Raw genomic sequence first — 22995 nt, 5'->3', positions numbered from 1 at the left:
TTGTTTTTTACTAGTTTATCATATATACGGCATATAAATTCACATATAATTAAAATGGAAATCACTGTGAGAAAATAAGTAGATCTAGGCCAAGTTACCTTATTTACAAGCAAAAATAATTATGTATTCCGGAATTTAATGGTTTCTCTTTGTCATTTAAAATTTTATATTTCTGATACTGTTTTATACTATTATCAATATATGTTTACCATCTTACTACAATTTCTGTATATTGGAGACGAGATGACTTTGGATAGGTACCAGTTGACCAAAAAACAGGTATAAGTTGATCAAAATGGGGTTGAGTTGACCACAGTAGGGGTTGAACAGTTACAGAGTATTCAAGTCAGTATATATAGCGTCTTCAAACAGACACATTTTGATGAAGATTTTTCTTTCATAGACTTAAATGGTAGATCGAGCGTGTTTGTCTTTGCATCTATAAAGTGTAGCTCAGTGACCAACTTAATGTTTAAGGTTTGTAACTCAGGGGTCCTGGGTTCAATCCTCACATGCGGCGCTGATTTTTTTTCATGGGAGTTTCCTCTGGCAAGACTGCAGAGCCCTAGCCTAGTAATGGTAAAACACAGAAAGCATACATAAGTGAATCTTTGCCTTAATATATGTTAAATACACAGGCATAAACACCATAAAAACAAACAAATCAAGATGATAGTAGATGTAGGATATTTGGGAGGGGTGTGTGAAGATTTTCCATAAAGATGATACTAAGATGATCAAAGCAGATAAGATCATATTTCTCTGAAAAAGTATAGAACCTTAGACCAGCAAGTGTAATATCTGACTACGTAACAGTTTATTATCTCTCAAATCTATCATTATACTACATAATAGTGACTTGTTTTTGTAAGTAAAAAATAATGTACATGAATACATTTGCAGATATGAGCCAACAGCAAAGAGAAGCTGCTCTTTCAAGGCAGGCACCAGGTTTGTTAAATGTCAACACAAGGAGTACACAATACCAGCACCTGCACCAGTAACCTCTGTTAGAAATACAAGTGCTGAAAAGACAATTTTTGCACCCTACAGTAAAAGTAAAAGAAGGAGGCATGGACATGCAAATACAGATTCTGTGGCAGTGTCAGCACTGAACTATTATACCCATCAGTAATCAGATAGGCATCATCAAAGAGGCCTGTGGTAGATAATTCGGAACTACAGTCTATATCACACGAATTCTTTTTTAATATAAATATTTGTATTGTTTCATAATATTCATGCATATATAGCTAATGTCACTGTGCAAACTTAAAGAAGTCATTTATTATTGAATACTTCCTAATTATTGTTGACAGGACCTTTATGCACTTTCGATTTGTTCTGGAACCCCCTCCCCTACATAGTTAATGATGAATAAAATTCAAAAGACCCATTTTCGCATGACGCGGTTATAAAAGTGTAATTTGAATGTTTTGAAGTAAACTGCGTGCTAATCAAATATTAACAAACGAGATATTTCGTTGGTGAAAAAATAGACTCATAATAAGCCATGTGAGGACATATATGATGTCAACTCCTGTAGTATAATTTGGATCTACTACCACTAATGTGTGGTTTGACTATAATAACACACATTTCATGTGGTGAATATGCGACTAACAAGTAGAAAAACACACACAATTGTTTAACTTTTGTTTTTCAATTTCATTATTTTGAAAGCGTCAGCATGTTCGCCAAAGATATATCTTATAATATTTAGTTGTTTTTCATATTCGGTTTAAGCGATTATAAAGCATTTTTTTCGTTGTCTAGATGTTCTGTTTATGAAAATAGAGCGTGTTATGTGTTTTATTGCTAGAACCTATTGAACTGTTTACTCAATTATGCAGCAATTTGTTGTTTGTCATTTGAGCATTTGACATGCTTAAGCTCAACATAATATTAGAGAAATTGATTTATTTCACATTATTTTACTTATCTTGCGGTGATTTTACAAGCATCTTGTTCACACATCTTGTCGATTAGTAAGCAGATATGTTATTGCTAGATTTCAATGGTGTAGTGTTTTATTAAAAATTCTTGCCTTTCTATTTTGTTGTGCTGACATTTAGACATTAGTTATTTTTGTTTGCAGTGATCGGCCAAGGTTAAACAGACCTGGTATTCAGTCAAATTGAGCCGTGTTGTGGGAAAAATTGCTTTATGCATGTGCGTAAAGTGTCGTCCCAGATTAGCTTATGTGGTTCACACATGCTTATCTAGGACGACACTTTCGGCCGAGACTGGATTTTCATTTCGAAAATACTTTATTTAAACGAAAAATCTCATAAAACCAGAAAGTGTCTTCCCTGATAAGCCTGTGCGGACCGTACAAGTTAATCTGCGACGACACTTTAGGATCATGCATTAAACCCAATTTTCCCAGAGCGCGGATCAATTGTAGTTAAATCCTTTCAATAGCCACATGCCCTTTATTTTTGGACAACACGGATTCTAAATGCCTATTTGTTGTAAGCTTAATATTCAGTCATAACCAAAAAGTGTCATAAGATCTTTGTTAAGATTTGAATTTTAGCATTTAATGAGATTATTTTATTTTCCACACTTATTCTATGTCTTTTAGGAGTAATAAGTGAACACTACAACAATAAAGTTTGCTCCCCAATAAGTTTTCCATATATTACTTTTTTTACATGAAAGAAGTTAACATGTGTAAGTTTGGCAAATACAATGAAAGGTATTAGTTTCTATGTGGTTTGATAGCATTTAATTTACACTATTTATATAAAATATCAGCACGATGAAGTATATGTAATTAACAAATATAAATCAGTTTATTTATTGTGCATGCAGGCATTTACCTATAACCAGACAGTAGAGCAATCTCACATGTATATGTAAGTTTTTAAACTTATAATGCACCAGTGTATATATTGTTTTGAAAACACTTGTATGATCATGGTAAAATTTCATATGTCTAATCATAAGCAGTATATGTGGGATACACTAGGAACAGATGATGTTTATATAATGTGTGTCTTACTCTAATATTTATTTAACCAGTATGCCATGTAATACATATATTTTCAAATTAAATTGTAAAAAAGGTCATTCAGTGTTAAGATTAGGTTGACACGCTATAGACAATACCATACTAAAGAAGCACATACAGTTCTCACTATTCCATTAATAGCAATTCATATTTAATTCAACAACAGCTACCATAAACAAAATTTCAATTGGCATCTTTTAAGAGGAACAAGTATTTCAAAATGCTATTCAAAACACAACCTATCACGGAAACAACATGTTGACTTTTGAATTGTAGCGGGCACTGTCATATGAAGCTCTGTCTTAACATGCGCGCTGTTTAGTCATCAAGATAGAAAATTAAGGCACCTCTTCGACACATTTAAAATATTTTCGGTACATAAAAATAAACAAAAACTCATACTGATGTAACAACCAGTGGCATGCATTCTGATGTCTGGTTATTTGCTGAAACACCATTTCTATTGTGTGAAATTTACATCAAAATATTATGTTTTATCTTAAGACAGTTCTGGCTGAACAAAAGCTTGTTATAGCATTGTTGAGGTCATCTTTCTTGTGGAGCTGAATGAGGTTTCCATCTTCTTTTTTCTTCTTCGTATATATCTTTCTGAAGAGCTGGTATAGTAGCTCCACACTGGTCGCGACGTCATCCTTAAGCGCTTATGCTGGTATACTGTAAGCTCCTGCAGATTTTCTGTTCTTCAATTGCTCGATGGCGTTGCTGATTTCTTCCGTCGTGGGAGTGCATCACTTGATTGGGCGATCGCTTGTAGCTGGCGAAATCTCCGGTAGGTTCGCAGGACTGGCCTGTTGAATAGCTCCTGGAAGCGCTCAATTCACCTCTTCTTCTGCCCTTCGTGATCTGTTATTATTCCTACATTTGTGTCCCTTACTTGCCAATCTTTCCTTCTCATCTCTTGGTCATGGAGTACAAATCCTTAGTTCTGTACGGATGAGCTGCCTCTTGCGCCTCTGTTGCAAGCGTCTCTAGGTAGTTCCTCTTGTCTGCTCTAATACTTTGCTTGACGCTCGTATTAGTTTTGGTGTACTTTTCTTGTGTTTTCACTTTTGCGGGTCGTGTTCTGCTATTGTTGACACTTGCCTTCTTTTCTCGTCTTTCTTAAGCGTCTCTGCTGATGTCCACTCCTTGTGGGTGTAAGACTTGAAGCCCAGTACTTCTTTGCATTCTGAGATCACTGCTACGTTCTCTTTATGCCAATTATGCTCTTTTTGCTTCCAGGTGTCTTTCAGCGTAGCAGTGTTGTAACGTTGGCGTTTGCTGGACTCCCCTGTCCATCTTTTCATCAGCTTCAGTTTCAATCGGCGACAGGGAGATGATGGTCCAAAGCCACGTCTGCTCCTTGCTTGACACGTACATCCTAAAGAAAGCGACGAAACTGCCTTGCGATGCACTGGTGGTCGATATGGTTCTTAATTGACAGGTCTGGTAATACACTCAAGTTGCCTTTTGTATACTTCTGTGATGGAAAACACTTACTCCGATGACAAGGTAACGTGTGGCGCACAGGTCGGCGGATCTCTCCCCGCGGTCTCGTTCATCACGCCTTACCCTTGCTTCCATATGATCTTCTCATATACTCGGTTGTCACTGCCGAATTTAGCGTTGAAGTGGCCCATAAGAATGATGATGTTTCCCGTTTGGTCTGTCTTGTATGATGGTTCACAGTCTTTTGTAAAAGTTGTCCTTCTCGTCCTATACTGTCGTTCGTCGGGACGTAGCACTGGATTATGGTCAAGTTGATTCTCTTCTTCTTTGTAAGGAATAAAGTCCGTCAGTAGTCCATGAGCCTCCTATCCGATTAGCGCTCTCTGTGCCGACGTGGAAAGCATCAGGGCTACTCCCTGGGTGCGTGCTGTATGCCTGAGAACAACAGTAGCTTTTGCCCAGAGCCTGTCCATCTTGATTCTCTGATCCCCATGATAGTGAGGTTGAACTTCCTCATTTCTGCGGCAACTTGTGCTGTCTTCCCGGTCTAGTACATGGTTTGGACATGTACCGATGGCGGTTGTGATCCTGAATGAGATGATGGTCTTTGGCCTGATGGCTTCCAGTTGACACTGGCTCTCACCGCCCGGCGTCATACGTTCTCCATCCTCCAACTGGAGGTCCACCTTCTCCCAAGTCCGTGATGTTTGTTTTATTCTGTTTGACCTTTGTGTAGCAATAACGTTTCAACAGGGTTGGATAGCTAGCCATACGCCCAACCCTCCTTCTTGTTCAGCGCGGGCTTGGGACCATCCTTGGCTGAGTTTTTGTATTCAGTAACACAATATATTTACTTTCAATTGTAATTGATACACACAATTTAAAGGCTTTTTCCTGTTTTAGAGCATGTGTACAACAACAACCAACGCCATCGTCACAAACGACTTCAGAAGAGCGCGGACCAAAAAATCCGGAGCCACCTGAGTCAAGGTAGGAGATGTAATCGAACCACATTTTGATCGTGCATGTTTGTAGTATGCATCAAACCTTTAATGCATACAATGTGCTTTTAATTTTTTTGTAAAGAAAAAGACGAAGTTTCAGCTTTTTTTGTAATGTTGGAACACACAACAGTAAATCATTCTACGGTGTATATGTTACATACAGAAACCCATAATTATTCATTTTCACATTCGTATTGATTACCTGAGTGGCTTCAGGAAATGTTTAATAAAATGAGGAAAACATAAAGGTACAGTAAATTATTTAATTATTACATGGTTTCGTGATTAAATCCTTTTCATTCTATGTAAAGAGAACCGAACGTAATACAGTGGGATTGGCAAATACTATTTAAATTATTCAGACGAAACGTAATGCATAGGTGTACTTTTACATTATTAAATGCTAACTGTGTTACTATGCTACTTCTTGCCTTACTTACGTTTATGACCCATATAAGAATACATAAGATAATGAATTTCAAAACGCATTTAGTCTTCCCATACTTCTTAATTTGTATTCACCTACTTTCAGAGGGTAGGCATATATTTCGTCCTTCTGTCGCGAATACCTCTATTATGATTCATCGGTGCAGTTTGTAGACAAACATAGAAAATTGAGGTATTCAAATCCTACGAACAAAAATTTAGTTTGTAAAATGATCAAGCAACCAAAAGCTTTACATACCACTTTTTTTTCTGTCACATTATACTAACGTCGGAGAGCATGCTGCAAACGTTTGTTTCATTTTCTTTTGCGCAATATGTTGTTATAGAGCGTGTCACACTTATTTTTAACATAATGATATAAACAATGCTTATTTAATTTGTTGTTTGTTATATCATGACTAAAATTCTGAATGAAACGTCGCTGTAATGCCACTTGTGTAATCTATAAGGGCATGCACCAGAATCATTAAAACAACATATGTTGCGGAATATCAAAATGTATTTAAAATACTAATATGATATATATACATGCGTTTGGTCCTTATCCCATGTTTGTGTCCTTTGCTGTCTTTAATGCCCTACCTGTTGTTCGTTTTCTAAAGATTAAACATAAACTCGTTTTAATAATTTCCACCGATGATGGAATAACGAGTTATTGTATTAGGTTACTGAAAACAACGCTCACGCAATTCAGATAAAGTAGAAGAAGAGACATCAAATATCGTTGACAGTGTATTATTTCAGTAATCGTCAGCACGTTTATAATTGTTTCAGCTTTAATGATCGACGTCATGGCTTGCTAAAAGAAACAATACTTTTTATCATAGTTTATTTTCGAAAAACGCACGGTCAGATCTAAAGGAATTAAACCACGAGAGCGATGAGAAGTGATTTGATATATTTTATCTCTACTCCTTACCTTTGGTGACCGTGACGTCATCTATCCATACCAAAACACTTTTGCGTCAATTTAATTTATAAAAATTGGGCGAGCAGCCTCTGGTTTATTGATGAAAATCAAAGATCCGATATGACGTCATTTTAATGGATACTACATTGAATGTAACATGCTTTGAAACATAGCATAATATAACATAAATCACGTTCACGTTTTTTTATAAATATAATTATATATTGTATTGCAATTCATTGTTTTCTTTGTTAATTTTTGTTGCAAATAATGATTAGGTTTTCAACAATATTGATAGGGCATATGTTAGCTTGCCCAATTCACTTCAACTGACTATTCGATAAACATTTTCATATACACATCTAACAAACCAAACAACTCACTCACTCATTCTCACTTTACACTCTTTCTTTTTTTCTTTGTCGATATTTTGTATATCTCAATCCATTCTTCAATCACAATATCAGTACTTCGATAATTAATTTACTCGTTTAAATAACTCTATACCAATATCACTACTTGTTGTACTTTTAAACTATTCTTCTCACTTTCACTCACTTCTCAATCGCACATTGCTCATCCTACGTCATTATACCCCCATTACCATTGGTAATGGGGGCTATATAGGAGTCACTTTGTCGGTCTGTCGGTCGGTCTGTCCCGAAATTTCATCCAATCTTCACAAAACCTGGTCACAAGTTGTATCAAGATGATGTATAGGTCAAGTTTGAATATGGGTCATGCCGGCTCAAAAACTAGGTCACGAGGTCACTTAGTGTGTTTTTAACCGAAAATTTGTCCGGACCATAACTATGTCATTTATCGTTAGATTTTAAAATTATTGGTACATTTGTTCACCATCATGGGTCGGTGTGTCGTGTGAAAAAAGTATGTCGATATCTCCAATGTCAATGTCACACTTGGATTTCAAAGGTCAAATGCTTGTCCGGACCATAACTTTATCATTTATTGTGAGATTTTAAAATCATTTGGCTAATCTGTTTACCATCATTGGACGGTGTGTCGCGCGAAAGAATTACGTCGATATCTCCAAGGTCAAGGTCACACTTTGAGTTCAAAGATCATTATAGCCATAAATTAGCTTGTCAGGGCAATAACTATGTCGTTTATTGTGAGAATTTAAAATCATTTGGCACAAGGTCACACTGTGAGTTCAAAGGTGAAAAATGGCCATAAATGAGCTTGTCCGGGCCATAACTATGTCATTCATTGTTAGATTCTTAAATTACTTGGTACATTTGTTCACAGTCATTGGACGGCTGTCATGCGAAAGAATTCAAGAGTTCTAAGTTCCAAAATGGCCATGAATAATAATGGCATAATTATTTGTTGGAAATTTAGCGCGCCGTCGTGTGACGCCGCCGAATCGAGTCATATACATGCACGTCACCTTGTTATTGTTGTTTTAGTTAAAGCGGGTATATACGATTTAGTCAAATATTTATGAATTTATATAAACTGTGTAAAAAACTTATTATATATATATATTTCAATATAAATTGAAATAAAAGTTAAGAAGAACATGTGTCGAAAAATGCGAAATAAGCCAGATATTTAATTCTGAAATTGAAAACGGCTGTACAGCCGAATTCGCCAGCATGTATACCATACATGTACGATGTGCATCTAAACTTAGTTTAACGGTTTATTAACCAGGTTTTCCGAAGGAAAAAACTGGTTATTAGATTGGCGAATGCGGGCGGGCTGGCTGGCTGGTTGGCTGGCTGGCGGGCTGGCGGGCTGGCTGGCGGGCTGGCGGGCGGGCGGAACAAGCTTGTCCGGGCCATAACTATGTCGTTCATTGTCAGATTTTAAAATCATTTGGCACATTTGTTCACCATCATTGGACGGTGTGTCGCGCGAAATAATTACGTCGATATCTCCAAGGTCAAGGTCACACTTTGAGTTCAAAGGTCAAAAATGGCCATAAATTAGCTTGTCCTGGCCATAACTGTGTCATTCATTGTGAGATTTTAAAATCATTTGGCACATTTGTTCACCATCATGGGACGGTGTGTCGCACGAAAGAATCACGTCAATATCTCTAATGTCAAGGTCGCCACGACTAAAAATAGATTAAAAAAAAAATTACAAAGGGGGTTAATTTTTTTTGTTCATTTCAAAAGTTCAGTTTGAGTTTTCTCCCTTTATCAGATTTTTTTTTTCACAATGAAAACCTGGTTTTGTGACAATTTTGTCCCTTGTTTGAAATTTTGCAACGATATCTATTCATACGACACACGCACACTATCTCCGATCCTAATACAAAGACGAATGCTTCGGTTATTGTAGGAAAATATGTACGTCACTATCGGCTCGGGGCGCTAATTTGTCTTTGCTGCATTTTATGAAATTCGGCTTTAATGTATAATTTTTCTTGCCTATTTTGTGTTATTGTAACACATTTTATCAATATATTACAATTAAACACATATAAAAAAATCGTATATACCCGCTTTAATATATAGTTATGATTGAGAAAGGACGACATTAAAACGTAAAACACAACGCTATACTTATTCATTCAATTCAAGTAGACATTTTGGTGCCGTGACGAAAAAACTAAGGATGCCGTCAACAAATACAGATAAGTTAAAGGGGCAGAGACTAGGAAATCAGAAAGTTATTGAGCGATTAATCGAAAGATTGGAAGAAAATGACAAATTGCAGTTTGAACCAACCGTCGTTGCAATAGAGAACCAGTTGGAGATAATACGAGGATTAAATAAGAAAATAATCGCACTATCAGACGCGGAATCGACCCAAGACGAGCTGTTCGACTCGCAGATGTACGTTTTTGACATGGAAGCGAAGCTTCGGAGATACCCTCAAAATCTGCGTGATCACCCATCTTCAAGTAGTACAGCCGTCCATGATAGTAGTCTGTCGATGTCCGTTATGCAGCCACCCGAGTTATCCAATACACGCTATCGAAACGTAGAGGAATAACCACACGCGCCTCTGCAGTTACCTATCCTACCGACATCATCCGAAAACGTTAATCAGTCGTCGTTTCCGGCCTTTCATCAACCCCGTCAAGTCGCTACGGCCATCGCTGACAACATAATGCAACCAGCCCAGCAGAGTATGTATTTTCATCAGCTTCCAAAGCTCAACCTCTTTACATTTAACGGCGACATCTTAACGTGGCAATCGTTTTGGGACAGCTATGCATCGGCCATACATAAAAACGGAAAGTTTGATAGATGTCCAAAAATTTAATTATTTGAAGACAATGCTGGAGGGCGGGGCGTCCAGAACAATTAAAGGGTTTGCTCTTACAAACTCTAACTACGGCCAGGCGATCTCACTTTTGACTCAGAGGTATGGACAAAACATAAAATCATAATATATGAATGCGTTATTACAGATTTCGTCCCCTTACGCCACTGTGCAGAGTCTACGTGGATTTTATGACCAAATGGAGACGAACATTCGGGGTCTGGAATCGCTAGGGGAATCGCAAGAGAATTACGGCACTCTCCTCGTTCCAGTCATTTTGCAGAGACTTCCGCCAGACACGAAACGGAATTTAGCCAGAGATCACGGGACCGGAAGTTGGAAATTGAGTGATCTTCGACGCGCCATTTATCGGGAGATCGACATTATGGACGCAGGGAACACACACAACGACCAAACGGACTTGCTACCTACTGCAGCGTTCCACACTGGGTCCCGGAAGAAGTCCATTTACAACAAGAAGTCACCGAAATGTCAGAAGGAAATCGAGCAACGTATGTGCGTGTTCTGTGAAAGAACCCATCAGGGTGAATGCAAAAGAGTAAGTGACATTTCAGTGCGCATTTCCATCGTAAAGAAAAAAGGACTTTGTTTTAATTGCCTGAGCAAATTGCATCAAGCTGTAAACTGTCCATCAAGATTTCGCTGTCGCATATGTAAAGGCAAACACCATTCATTCTTATGTGAATCGTCACAGGAATCATCGCATTGTGTCAAATATAAAACCTCTGAAACTTCACAGAATCGTTCTAGCAGTCACAATGGTCCTACATGGAGTAACAGAGAGGGGGCAGCCATATTACACTCGTTGTCATTGACATCCCACTCAAATGTTTGAGTGTGTGCGCCGGCGGACGGTACGCTGAGGCCAATATACTCATGGGACGAAGGTGCGCAGAGATCATTCATTACGCATGAGTTAGCCGACAAGCTGCAGTTGCAATATGACAGAACTGACGTCATCAACTTGGAGATCTCGCACACAGCGTCAGGCGTCTTCATACAGCAACCATCAATATCGTGGCAACAGATGGATGTATGATTCCCATTCGGGTACTTATCGTTCCTGTAATTGCGAAACCATTAATGAACCGATGTCGACAGTCTATCAAAAGTTTGAAGTATCTACGAGGGCTGCAACTCGCACATCCGGTGACGATGGAGGATTCATTTGAAATCTCTCTACTCGTCGGTGCAGATTTCTACTGGCAGATCGTGGGAGACCAGGTAGTACAAGGCAATGGTCCTACAGCCGTCAGCTCTCGCATCGGCTATTTCCTGTCAGGGCCACTTCCGGAAAGCGCAAATCATGGAACGAGCGTTTTGGATATTATCACTGCACATGTAGCTACAGATGTATCACGCTTCTGGGATATTGAGACGTTTTGCATCAAACCGGAAGACGCAGAACAGGCATGCGCAGTCGACATTATGAAAAGCTACCAAGATACGTGTTTAACATTTTCAGATGGTAAATACACAGCAAGATTGCCATGGAAAAAGGAGGAACAAGCTACTCTACCTACAAATTACGAAATAGCAAGAAAGAGAACAGAAAGTAGCATAAGAAGACTTAGTAAAGACCCAGCAACACTTGCCTGTTATAGCAAGATTATAAATGACCAAGAGAGATGCGGATTGATTGAACGGGTCGAAAACGTTAGCACATCGGCTCGTATACACTATATTCCACATCATGGGGTTAAAAAGGACTCTGCTACAACTCCAATGAGAATTGTTTACGATTGTAGTTTTCGACAAGTAACCGGAAGTGCCAGTCTCAATGATTGTTTAATGTCAACGCCACCGGAACTCAATGATCTGACACTGCTTCTGATGAAGTTTCGAATAGGACAGTACGGTGTTGTCTCTGACATAGAGAAGGCATTCCTAAACGTTATGCTACATGAAGATGATCGTGATGTCACAAGATTCCTTTGGCTTTCGGACCCTTTAGACCCATGCAGTTCACTGACGACATACCGTTTCCGAGCTGTTTTATTCGGAGCAACGTGTTCCCCATTTATTCTAAGCGCAACAATTTTGAAGCACTTGACCCTGAACAAAGACAACCTAACTGCGAGTAAAATCAGCAATGACCTATACGTCGACAACGTCGTTTCAAGTTTCACATCAGAGACTGATGTACTGAAGTACTTCCACCAGGCACGTGAGTTGATGGCAGCCGGCGGCTTTAACCTGAGATCATGGACGTCAAATTCAAGCGAACTGAGGACTATGGCAGAAGCTGAAGGTGTCGTAGACAGGGATGCTGTGATAAAGGTTTTAGGTTTGCTATGGAAACCGGAAATAGACCAGATGTCATCTGTCATGCGCTCCATAAATTCCAAGGAAAAGGCTACTAAGGGTGGAATTGTACAGCAGACGTCGACGATTTATGACCCGCTTGGCATGTTAGCCCCAGTCACCATTCGTGCAAAGTTGCTGATTCAGGACCTATGGAAGCGGAAGTATGCGTGGGACACACCAATTCCGGAACGTGAACAAAACACCTGGCTACACATCGCAGAAGACTTAAATGAAGCTATGACGACATCGTTCCCGAGACAGTATTTTCCGGACAACCCACCGAACATGGTCGATGAAGATTACGTGTTACACGTGTTTGTTGACGCCAGTACACGTGCGTACGGCGCAGTCGCATACCTGAACACATCGTCGAATTCAGCGTTCGTCTTTGCCAAGAACCGAGTGGCTCCAGTAAATGAATTATCTCTACCGAGGCTGGAATTAATGGCGGCGCTCATTGGCGCACGTGTTGCCCAGTACGTGAAGAAAGCTGTTCTTTGCAAGAGAGTAGTCTGCTGGTCTGACAGTCAGATCACGCTGCATTGGATACATTTTACAAAACAATTAAAACGTTTTGAGAAGAGCAGAGTAGAAGAGATCCGGAAGCTCATCCAAGACGCGGAATGGCGGTATTGTCCGACAGTCGCTAATCCGTCGGATCTCCAGTCACGCGGCATCTTTGCGTCTCAACTTAAGAAAAGCATTCTTTGGAGAGGAGGTCCCAAATGGCTGAATGACAAAAGTAAATGGCCGTCGTGGAATACAGCAGCAATCACGACAGTGTTGTTGGAAACAGAAGAGGAAACAGAAGAAGAAGATGATGATAATGATGAAATCGTTTGCGTACAGACCTCCAACCTGATGTCAGCAACTGATTCTCACATCATTGTCGATTGCGAAAGATTTAGCAGTTACCGGAAATTAATTTGTACTACAGCTTTCGTATACAGATTCGTAAAAAATTGCCGGTCAATACCTGAAACTCGACAACTCGGTTGTATTTCTGGAAATGAGATGAACTTTGCTGAGAATGCATTGATACGAAGTGTCCAAAACCAGAGCTACACTGACGTAATAACAGAGCTTAAAAATAACAACATACGACAGTCGATCATTAAGCAATTACGTCTCTACATTGACGATGATGGATGCATTCGCTGTGGCGGGAGGATTCACAACGCACGAATACCTGCAGATACAAGATTCCCGTATCTCCTGCCTACACGCAGCCATTTTACGACATTGATCATAAGAGACGCTCATTGCAGCCAGTTACATGCCGGCGTTTTGCAGACAGTAACTCACATACGGCAAAAATACTGGATACCTTCAATTCGCCAGCGAGTCAAGGGTATTTTAAGGAAATGTACTACGTGCTTGAAGATCAACAGCAGACCCTACAGAGCGCCTACCTCCCCTCCACTTCCGAAGGACAGAGTTTCTGACGAGGCACCGTTCACTGTTACCGGCGTAGACTTTACGGGCGCCCTTCACGTCAGAGAGAAAACAGGTATACATAAGGTGTACATTTGCCTATTTACCTGCGCCAGTACCCGAGCCGTGCACCTTGAAGTTGTTCCCGACTTATCAGAAGAAACCTTCATGCTGGCATTTAGACGGTTTGTCAAACGACGATCCGTACCGAAGATCATGATGTCAGACAATGCGACCACTTACCGAGCTGCGGCGAGTCACATTCACCGAATGACACACAATACTCAGGCGTGTCTTGCAGCACGGGGCACAGAATGGAAGTTCATACCACAACGCGCACCTTGGTATGGTGGTTGGTGGGAACGGCTAATAGGCATCACGAAGAAGACCATAAAGAAAGTACTTGGTAATGCTTCAGTAGACTTACATACATTGCAGACCGTCGTCACTGAAGTAGAGGCAATTATCAATGACAGACCGCTCATATTCGTTTCAACATCACGTGAAGATCCAGAGCCGTTAACACCCGCTCATCTGTTGTACGGCAAGCGGATGACGTCACTGCCTACATAAGACAATCCCGATGTAGACGATATCATTTGGCGCTATCATACCAGAGAGAACGCAACACGGCGTCTTGACCAACACAGACGAGTCATCGACCAATACTGGGCGTGCTGGAAACGTGAATACTTGACGTCACTACGCGAGCACCATAAGACGAAAGGCGGCAACAACCATCAGATGATACGTTTGGGCGACGTTGTTATCGTGCAGGACGACTTCAAACCGCGACTTCAGTGGACCCTGGCTGTGGTAGACGAGCTTCTCACCGGAAATGATGGGTTGACGAGGGCCGCGCGCCTCCGTACATCAGGTGGAATCTCCACGAGACCTATCGTCAAATTATACCCGCTAGAAGTACACTGTGACGACAACTGACTTTAATTGTGTGCAATCAAGTGTTGAACTCTTTTCTGATGTTATGAACATTTGAAGTTTTAAAAACATCAGTAGATTTAATTATTTTATTTAAATAAGCATATTTTGTAAGTGTATATTAACATTTCGCGGCCCGGAGAATGTTGGGAATTTAGCGCGCCGTCGTATGACGCCGCCGTTGGCGCGCCGTCGTGTGACGCCGCCGAATAACGTCATATACATGCACGTCATCTTGTTATTGTTGTTTCAGTATATATATATATATATAGTTATGATTGAGAAAGGACGACATTAAAACGTAAAACACAACGCTATACTTATTTATTCAATTCAAGTAGACAATTCTTAAATTACTTGGTACATTTTGTTAGACAGTCATTGGACGGCGTGTCATGCGAAAGAATTCAAGAGTTCTAAGGTCCAAAATGGCCATGAATAAAAATGGCATAATTATTCTTAAAAATCGCCATAAATAAGATTCTCTTGTTTTGTGAAGACAGCATGCAAAATAGTATGTGTCAATGCGGCACGTGGGGGTAAACGTCACGTCTGTGACAAAGCTCTAGTACAGGGCTTCTATCTGCGTCATATGTCACCGACCTTCATGCCATTAAGGCTTCATTCTACATCACACACTCCACCACACGTCATTCACGGCTTCAATCTTTTGCACACCATCCGCCCACATGTCATTCACGGCTTCAATCTACATCAAACAAAATTTACCAACACGTACTAGTATTGCTGCAATACCAATGCAACATGAGTATTAATCAACATGAAGATAGAGGAGTGAGTTCGTCGTAAATCAATAAGTATTGCTGCAAACGACATGGTTCTATGCCAACATATTAAGCATCAAAGCGGTGTCTTTGACATCATCAGTGCTCTTTAAAAACCTCTTTCTTAGGCAAATATTATATTTTGGACTTGAGCCGAATGTAACTCATAAATAATTGATGTTTGAAAAATCCGACCATTTACGGATAATTATTAGAATGTAAATGCGTGATTATGGCACAGTTTTATTCGATATAAGCTAACGTTTATGACAATCATCGGAATGTGGGGCATCTGTGCCTTATCTACAGAAACATGTCTGGTGTTTGTTTACTCGTTAGTAGGAAACATATTTGCGATATAAATATATTTCATTTCTCTTAACTATTAGTACGAATTATCAAGTTGGTAATTGTGAAACTAGAAATTAACACTGACACGATGACCAAGAACAAGTATTTAGTGCAAGTGGCATTAATATATTTTCTTTACTGTATTATGTTTCTTATTATTAAGTCACACGTGTAAGGAAAAAAAAAACAGTATCGCCAAAATAAAGACAAGATAGCGGATTCAGGATAAAGCGACGTTAAATGTCTCTACCATTACTCATTTCATACTGAATATGTGCTGGTTTGTGTTCGCTAAACTTATATAATCTGCAACAATAATTTCAGCATAACATACTTCACCTAGTCCTTAAGCTACGGCGACACAAAGAGAACTGTTGCACCTTTGTATGTATTTGTTTCCCCGCGACATAACTGACTCGCGGGAACGACACAGTAAGTCGTGGGGCGCCTTAGCTAGTCAAATGAACAGAGTAAGTCGTAGTCAACCGAACGGCTTAGTTAGTCGTGGAAAGACATGCTAACTCGATACAACGACGTAATTGCTCGTATAAACGAGAAGAATAAATAGTTGTTACAGCATAAATAACCAATGAAAATAAATGTTGTTTTACGCATGTTTCAAAATGGTGGATACACGGTAGACAAATATTATTATACAAGGATTGAATAATATGAAACAGCGTGGTTGACTATGATTGGTGAAAAATGTCGGAACTACAAACTTGTAATCTCGTTTCCACGACTTACACAGTCGGTCCCACGACGTACACTTATTTAACCCGCTGGCACTCTCGTTCCAACGGCTAATTAATTGTATTGCCCTTCGCGTAAAAGACAATCACATATTAATTCAGATTTTTTTTATTTCGATAGGTATATCAATATTTTTATTTCCTACAATGATATGCCAGCTTCTATGATATTCGTTTGTATCTGTTTCAGTGCATTTTATAAGAAGACATATACCAGTGGAAAAATCCGTTTTATCAAAGACAACGAACACATTTGTGATGCAAAAGTGAGTGTTCACTCATTATTAGATACGTACACATGTACAACGTGAAAGCTTATCAGATAACAATTCATTGGATAAAAATACTATAAAAACATGTAATTTAATATTAACATGTTTTAAAATAGCACGTGAATTCCACAGTGCTCATTTGCATAAATATATGTTAATGTATTCAAAACAAACATAAAAAAAACACACTGGAATATAAATATAAACAACATATTTAACCATTATTATTAGCCTTTAGAAACAACATTTATCCTTTTGCACATCAGTTCATCAAGATAAATACTGATGCTGGGGACAATGAAAGTATTCTGGAGCAAGTGGCGGAAGGCGTTGGTAATAAGCTTTGGCGTCATTGTCGTAAAAATCTTCTGCTGTCAGTCACTGCCGGTGCGGATAAGTTGGATGAAGCAGGTCGTATTGCATTCGAAGAAGGCATCAAATTGATGTTATCAGGTAAATACTCATGATTATTAAAATGTGGGTCCTTGCGAAAGTTTCAAATGCGAAGATCCTGTCCGCAGATCTTGTGTCCATATTTACAACATAGCCATACGTTGACAACTACATTTTGAGTCACCGATAATCTTCATTTCAATGTTTTTTGTTAATTTATGTAAAAATAAATTTAAAGCGTTCAAAGTAAGATGATGATCAACTTCCTTATTTATAATTATATAAAATATTTGTTAAAATGTGATACTGGTACCCAATATTTAAATATTATTAAATAAAAAGTGTAATTGCACACATGTTCAACTTTTTTTTTATAAAGCTTCGTTATCATTATTGATCCCTTATAAACAGTTTTGGATTCATAAAGCCTTTATTCGTGTTACACAGCGGTCACTTCCTTTACAATTCTAGTACAAAACTTTCGATTCGAATATCTTTTGGTAAAAATAATTTTTTTAACCAAAGCAAATAATTATACTTTTTCGAATACGAAACTGGAGTGTCGACCAAGGCAACATTAACATGTGTTGTGAAAACTAAAACTATATTTAGATGTATGCCCTGTGATTTGATAAGTAAGTACAAACGTTTCATGTTATAAGAAAAAAAAATGAAAATAAAAAAATGATATTTACAGAAGTTGTTTCTTTTCCTAGTCAAAACCATGTCAACTAAATTCATATTGGTACAAACCGAATTATGTGTGAGGATTTATTTAAATAATGCACATGCACTTTTCTTCATACAGATGCAATTAATTTGTCGGTATTAGTGTAACATTAGATACCTGTTTTTATGCCCCCGGTAGGTGGCATAAAGCATTTGAACTGTCTGTCAGTCAGTCCGTCCGAAAACTTAAATATTGGCCATAACTTTTGCAATATTGAAGATAGCAACTTGATATTTGGCATGCATGTGTATCTCATGGAGCTGCATATTTTGAATGGTTTAAGGTCAAGGTCATCCTCCAAGGTCAAAGGTCAAAAAAAAATCCAAGGGAAGAAACAAGCTTTAAAGGGAGATAATTTGTATTTATCATTTGGCAGTTACAGATCATTTTTACAAGGGAAGTTATATCTTTAAAGGGATATAATCAAAAGCAAAAATAAATAGATCAAAGCAGCGTAGTAGGGGGCATGGTGTTTCTGACAAACACATCTCTTGTTTGTTATTAACTATATTAAACATTTGAATAAAAGTTCATATCACCCACTATCTCTTTAATATTTTAGATTTTCTCATTTGTATTCGTCTAATAATTTGTTTAGTACGTAATCGTTTAAATAACGAAATACGATGATGGCTTTCAATCAATTCTATTTTGTTTGAAGAAAAACATCGCTATGTTGATCGACCTGTACGAAAACCTATAACTGACCCGAAGGAAATTGGTAATCAATAAAAAGTACCCATCATAACAAAACAGAATCTTTATGAAATATTATTTTGGTATCTGCGTCGTTTTGCATTGATTGATGACGTTGTAACACGATACATGTTAAACGGTTCCGCTTTGTAACGTCGCAAATAAGCGTTCAGAGATGACAAAGCACGCTAGCATGCTGATTTTGGGCGTTTACGGGGCGAAACGTAAATTATATTGTCTGTATTATTGGCTGTCAATAAACAGAAAGCAAATTGAAGTGAGGTATGATATATGTGGCGAATGTCCTTAAATCAATTGCATCCAAGATAGGAACAAACGGCTAACAATCATAAAAAGCATTAAAATAATATTCACTTTTAAAATCCCAACCTATTGAGAGACTTGTTTAAATGTGGGTTACACATACCATACCTCAGTTCTAAATATAACTTTAAATGTTTAACATGTATCTTTTAATTTTGTAGGAACATGTATTGTGACTGGCGGAACCAACGATGGAGTGGCCCGACTTGTCGGAGAAGCTGTACATGAGTTCAACAACTACCTACACTATGAAAATAAATGTCTAACTATTGGAATCGTCTGTTTTGACCGCATACGTAATAAGGACACACTAAAGGTAATATAATATAGTTGCACAGGTTAAGTTGGCTTACATTTTCAAAGCAAACCCACTCAAGTTTAATTTAAGTGCAGGAAATAATTTGTTATAGCAAATACAAGTGACACAAAGACAATAAGGTTCTGCGACATGTGGCGAATGTAACCATAACCAACCGAATTAACAAAGTCGGACATATAAAGATATAACATCGACGGCGGGCAATATATAATAACGGATACACTTCCGCGACTGCATGAACGACATGAATTAATTACTCTTTTTATCTTAATTAAACATCGGTATTATTGATTGCATCCGTAGAAACATATTAAGCATAAAGTACAATTGCTTTCAATAAAAATATCAGAAGGTGTAATGTGGTGCAAATGGGTGAAGTGAATACTATTATGAACGATACATGTGTACTGTTACGTGTCCATATATGTGTATGTGCTGCCCTATTAACCGAAATTCATGTATTTGTAGCTCCATGTGACTCCATAGATGCGCTTCGCGCATTAATAAATCATTCATTCTCATATTGTCTCAACTTATTCTAGAATTATGCAATAATGTAAAAATAATAACAAGTCTACTAACTTAATAGAAAGGCTATTTTATTACAGTAAACACGAAAAAGAGTTGTGGAGTGTAATAAAATGGCATTTTCAGAAATGAAGACACGTTAGAAATCCATACGAATGCTGACTTTTCATGCATACGTTATACAGCAATAATTGTTAATACATTATTATTGAGAAAAAAACACAACTTGTATAAGGACATGAACACTCGTATGTTCCTTTAAGTGTCGATGATAATTTAGTTTAATTTTCAAAAATATAATCCTTCAATTTTTGTAAGATTGCTGTTTTATAACACTCCTTTACTTTACATGTTCACAAAAACTTAGTGAGTTCTTAGCTTGACCAACAATCGAGGCGTTATCTTTATATATTGAACATTGTCACCATTTGCTTAAATTAACATGTACGTAAACCGATGTATTACGTACATTTACGCCAATCCGTTTGCTGTAACTATTCTGAATAATCCGCTTAATTATGAATAATTTTGTACTGTGAAGGGAAGAGAATGTCCACAAGCCCATGAACGTTGCTTAAAAACAAGTGTTTAGGCATTATTGCATTATGTTCATTATTTATTAGTATTTGTGCTTCTTTCTTTCAATCAATGACAATACGTCTGCATATATCGTAAATTAATAAATACAAACAAATCCAGTTTGCGCGTGAATGACGTATGCATATAATGTGAATTATGTTTATTCGAATAATTTCGTATTTCTCCGTACATGCAATTTCGTTCATGTGATAAAAACAATTTATCCCGTAACAAGCATAGAACGAAATCTACAAGCATGCAGTTATGTTCCAAAGAACATGAAGTTAATATTAAGCTTTCAATAATTGCTAATTTTTGCTCGATTGAAATTTCTTTTATTATTGCAACAATCTGTTTATCATTTAAAATACGGTTTTATTACCTTGCACGAGCTAATTACCAGTATTGAAGACATTTGCCTTTGCTGGCAGACATTTCACAGCACGACACAGCTATGTCACATGTACGATACTACTAGTAATTTGTATTCCTTATAGGTATTCATTTTTTTCACAAGACTGTTTAAGCATGACAAATGTTACAGGTGAAATGCGTGATTAATTTGAAACTTCCAGCTTTTATGATGTCTATATAACTTTAATATGTTTGGTACAAATACAAAATGTGATAAGTGGTAATCAGACATAATTTTGAAAACAAAAGTACTTACATGTTTCGCACAAGGATAGACTTGTGGTACAATACGTGTTATTCCTTAATTATAAATTCCCGTGTTAAATTGAAAGTTTTTCTCTACGATGAATATCATATTTTAAATAAAGCAAAAACTGAAACTCCAAAAAGATCAGTAGAAAAATGTAGTTAACGCCCGCTAGTCCTTTATTGAAGACCAGCGCGTAATTACCAATTAAACACAGACCACAATATAAAAACAGCATTACACGTAAACATGAATCAACTGGGTTCACCACCATGTAAAAGTAAATTCAAAACATTGACGCTATAAACCATTTGATCTACGCGCTAAGCCTCACACCTAGCCTATATTAAATACATCATAACATGTTATGTAAATTAAAAAGCAATACATTACAATTGGATATAATTTCATCAAATAATTCAATGGCTTTATGTCCCACAGCAACATGATAAATACCTGAGGATACTAGATGAAAAGATGAATATGCAAATATCAATCTAATTCGTCTATGTTTATAATTGTTGAGAGAGTAGCATCATATAGTATAACACCTGATCATCGTAATGCATCTATGGAAGAAAACATTTTGCATAGTTCGCTCGTATATGCAAATACTATAATGCAAACGCCATATTTGTTAAATAGACATTAATCATAATTACTGATTTCTGCAAAATATCTTCAGAATATTTTAAGAATCAAGTGTTATGATTAACATTATAAAATGTATAAAATATGCATTATTTTTTTTTGCTTTTCTCAGTTGAATAACAATAACAATAATGTACAAACACACACGTGCTGTTTTGACTTTTTATATCATGATTTTCAATTCTTTTGCGGTTGTTATGTACCACGCACAATGTTAACAATATTACAGTTTATTTGATTAACCACAACTAATTCGAATTCGTACCGTTCCCGTACGTTTACCAGCCGATATGCTACACATTTAAAGCACATGACCACTGTACATAGACATTCAGTGAGCATAAGTTACACATGGCTACATTTGCAAGGTCTATAAGACAAAAATAAATATATTATAACTAGAAAATAGTGCCCAATATATTTACCACACATTGTTAACCTTAAATAAAGAGACTTCTGAGAAATGTTATTACACCACCAATTCTCTCATCAATCATGATTTATATAGGTACATTGAGTAAACATAGCACATAAGATAGTAAAAAAATGCGGTAGGAAATGACGAATATCATTAACAGACACGTGTAAATTGGTATATTATTTTAAATGTTGTACGTTCTATGCAAAATGCAATAATGAAACAATGTTTACGCAAATTAAGCTAAATTGGATAGGCTTGACGTAAATTTACGAAACCTTTTATTATAGAAAGATGTAAATAAATAAGAAACATACAATTTCAAGCTGAGCATAACATTAGCTAAAACATCGAACAACACAATTAAGATGACAAATAAGCAGAAGAAACGTTGAAGTAACAAAAAAGATCAACCATAACTAAACTGATTTTTTATTGATATTTAGAAGTGTATTCCTTACAGAAGCTATTCGGGTTCAATCCCTTCTCTCGGCGCATTTGAGGTTGGTTGGTAGTCACTATAACCGGACCGGTGTGGTTTCCTTCGGGTACTCCCCCCCCATCATCTGTACCAACATTGGTCTCAGTAAAAACTAAAAAGCTGGAAATAAAAGCTATATTTCAAAACTCGTCCTTACGTTTATGAGTCTAGTAAGTTAATTAGTTTACTGTATGTTTGCTATTGTGTTTAATATTAAACGGATGGCTGCATACGTGTTTAGGTATGTATATGGTTTCCTTTATTACAGCCTTGGGAACTGACCAG

General features: G+C 37.4%; 1 protein-coding gene across 1 annotated transcript in view; it reads left to right on the top strand.

Annotated features, from left to right (window-relative positions):
- The window catches only part of LOC127859890 (uncharacterized), a 231790-nt gene that overhangs the window by 19874 nt on the left and 188921 nt on the right, over positions 1-22995 (top strand). The window contains exons 3-7 of the mRNA XM_052397474.1: positions 5369-5455; positions 16849-16924; positions 17197-17383; positions 19235-19389; positions 22979-22995. The exon at positions 22979-22995 is cut by the window's right edge and continues 60 nt beyond it. Coding sequence (XP_052253434.1) covers positions 5369-5455; positions 16849-16924; positions 17197-17383; positions 19235-19389; positions 22979-22995 — 522 coding nt within the window. The remainder of the gene's footprint in view (positions 1-5368; positions 5456-16848; positions 16925-17196; positions 17384-19234; positions 19390-22978) is intronic.

This window comes from Dreissena polymorpha, chromosome 15 (assembly GCF_020536995.1).
Source record: "Dreissena polymorpha isolate Duluth1 chromosome 15, UMN_Dpol_1.0, whole genome shotgun sequence".
Taxonomy (NCBI): Eukaryota; Metazoa; Mollusca; class Bivalvia; order Myida; family Dreissenidae; genus Dreissena; species Dreissena polymorpha.
The sequence above is the reverse complement of the archived record's forward strand: the minus strand, read 5'-3'. Positions and strand labels throughout refer to the sequence as shown.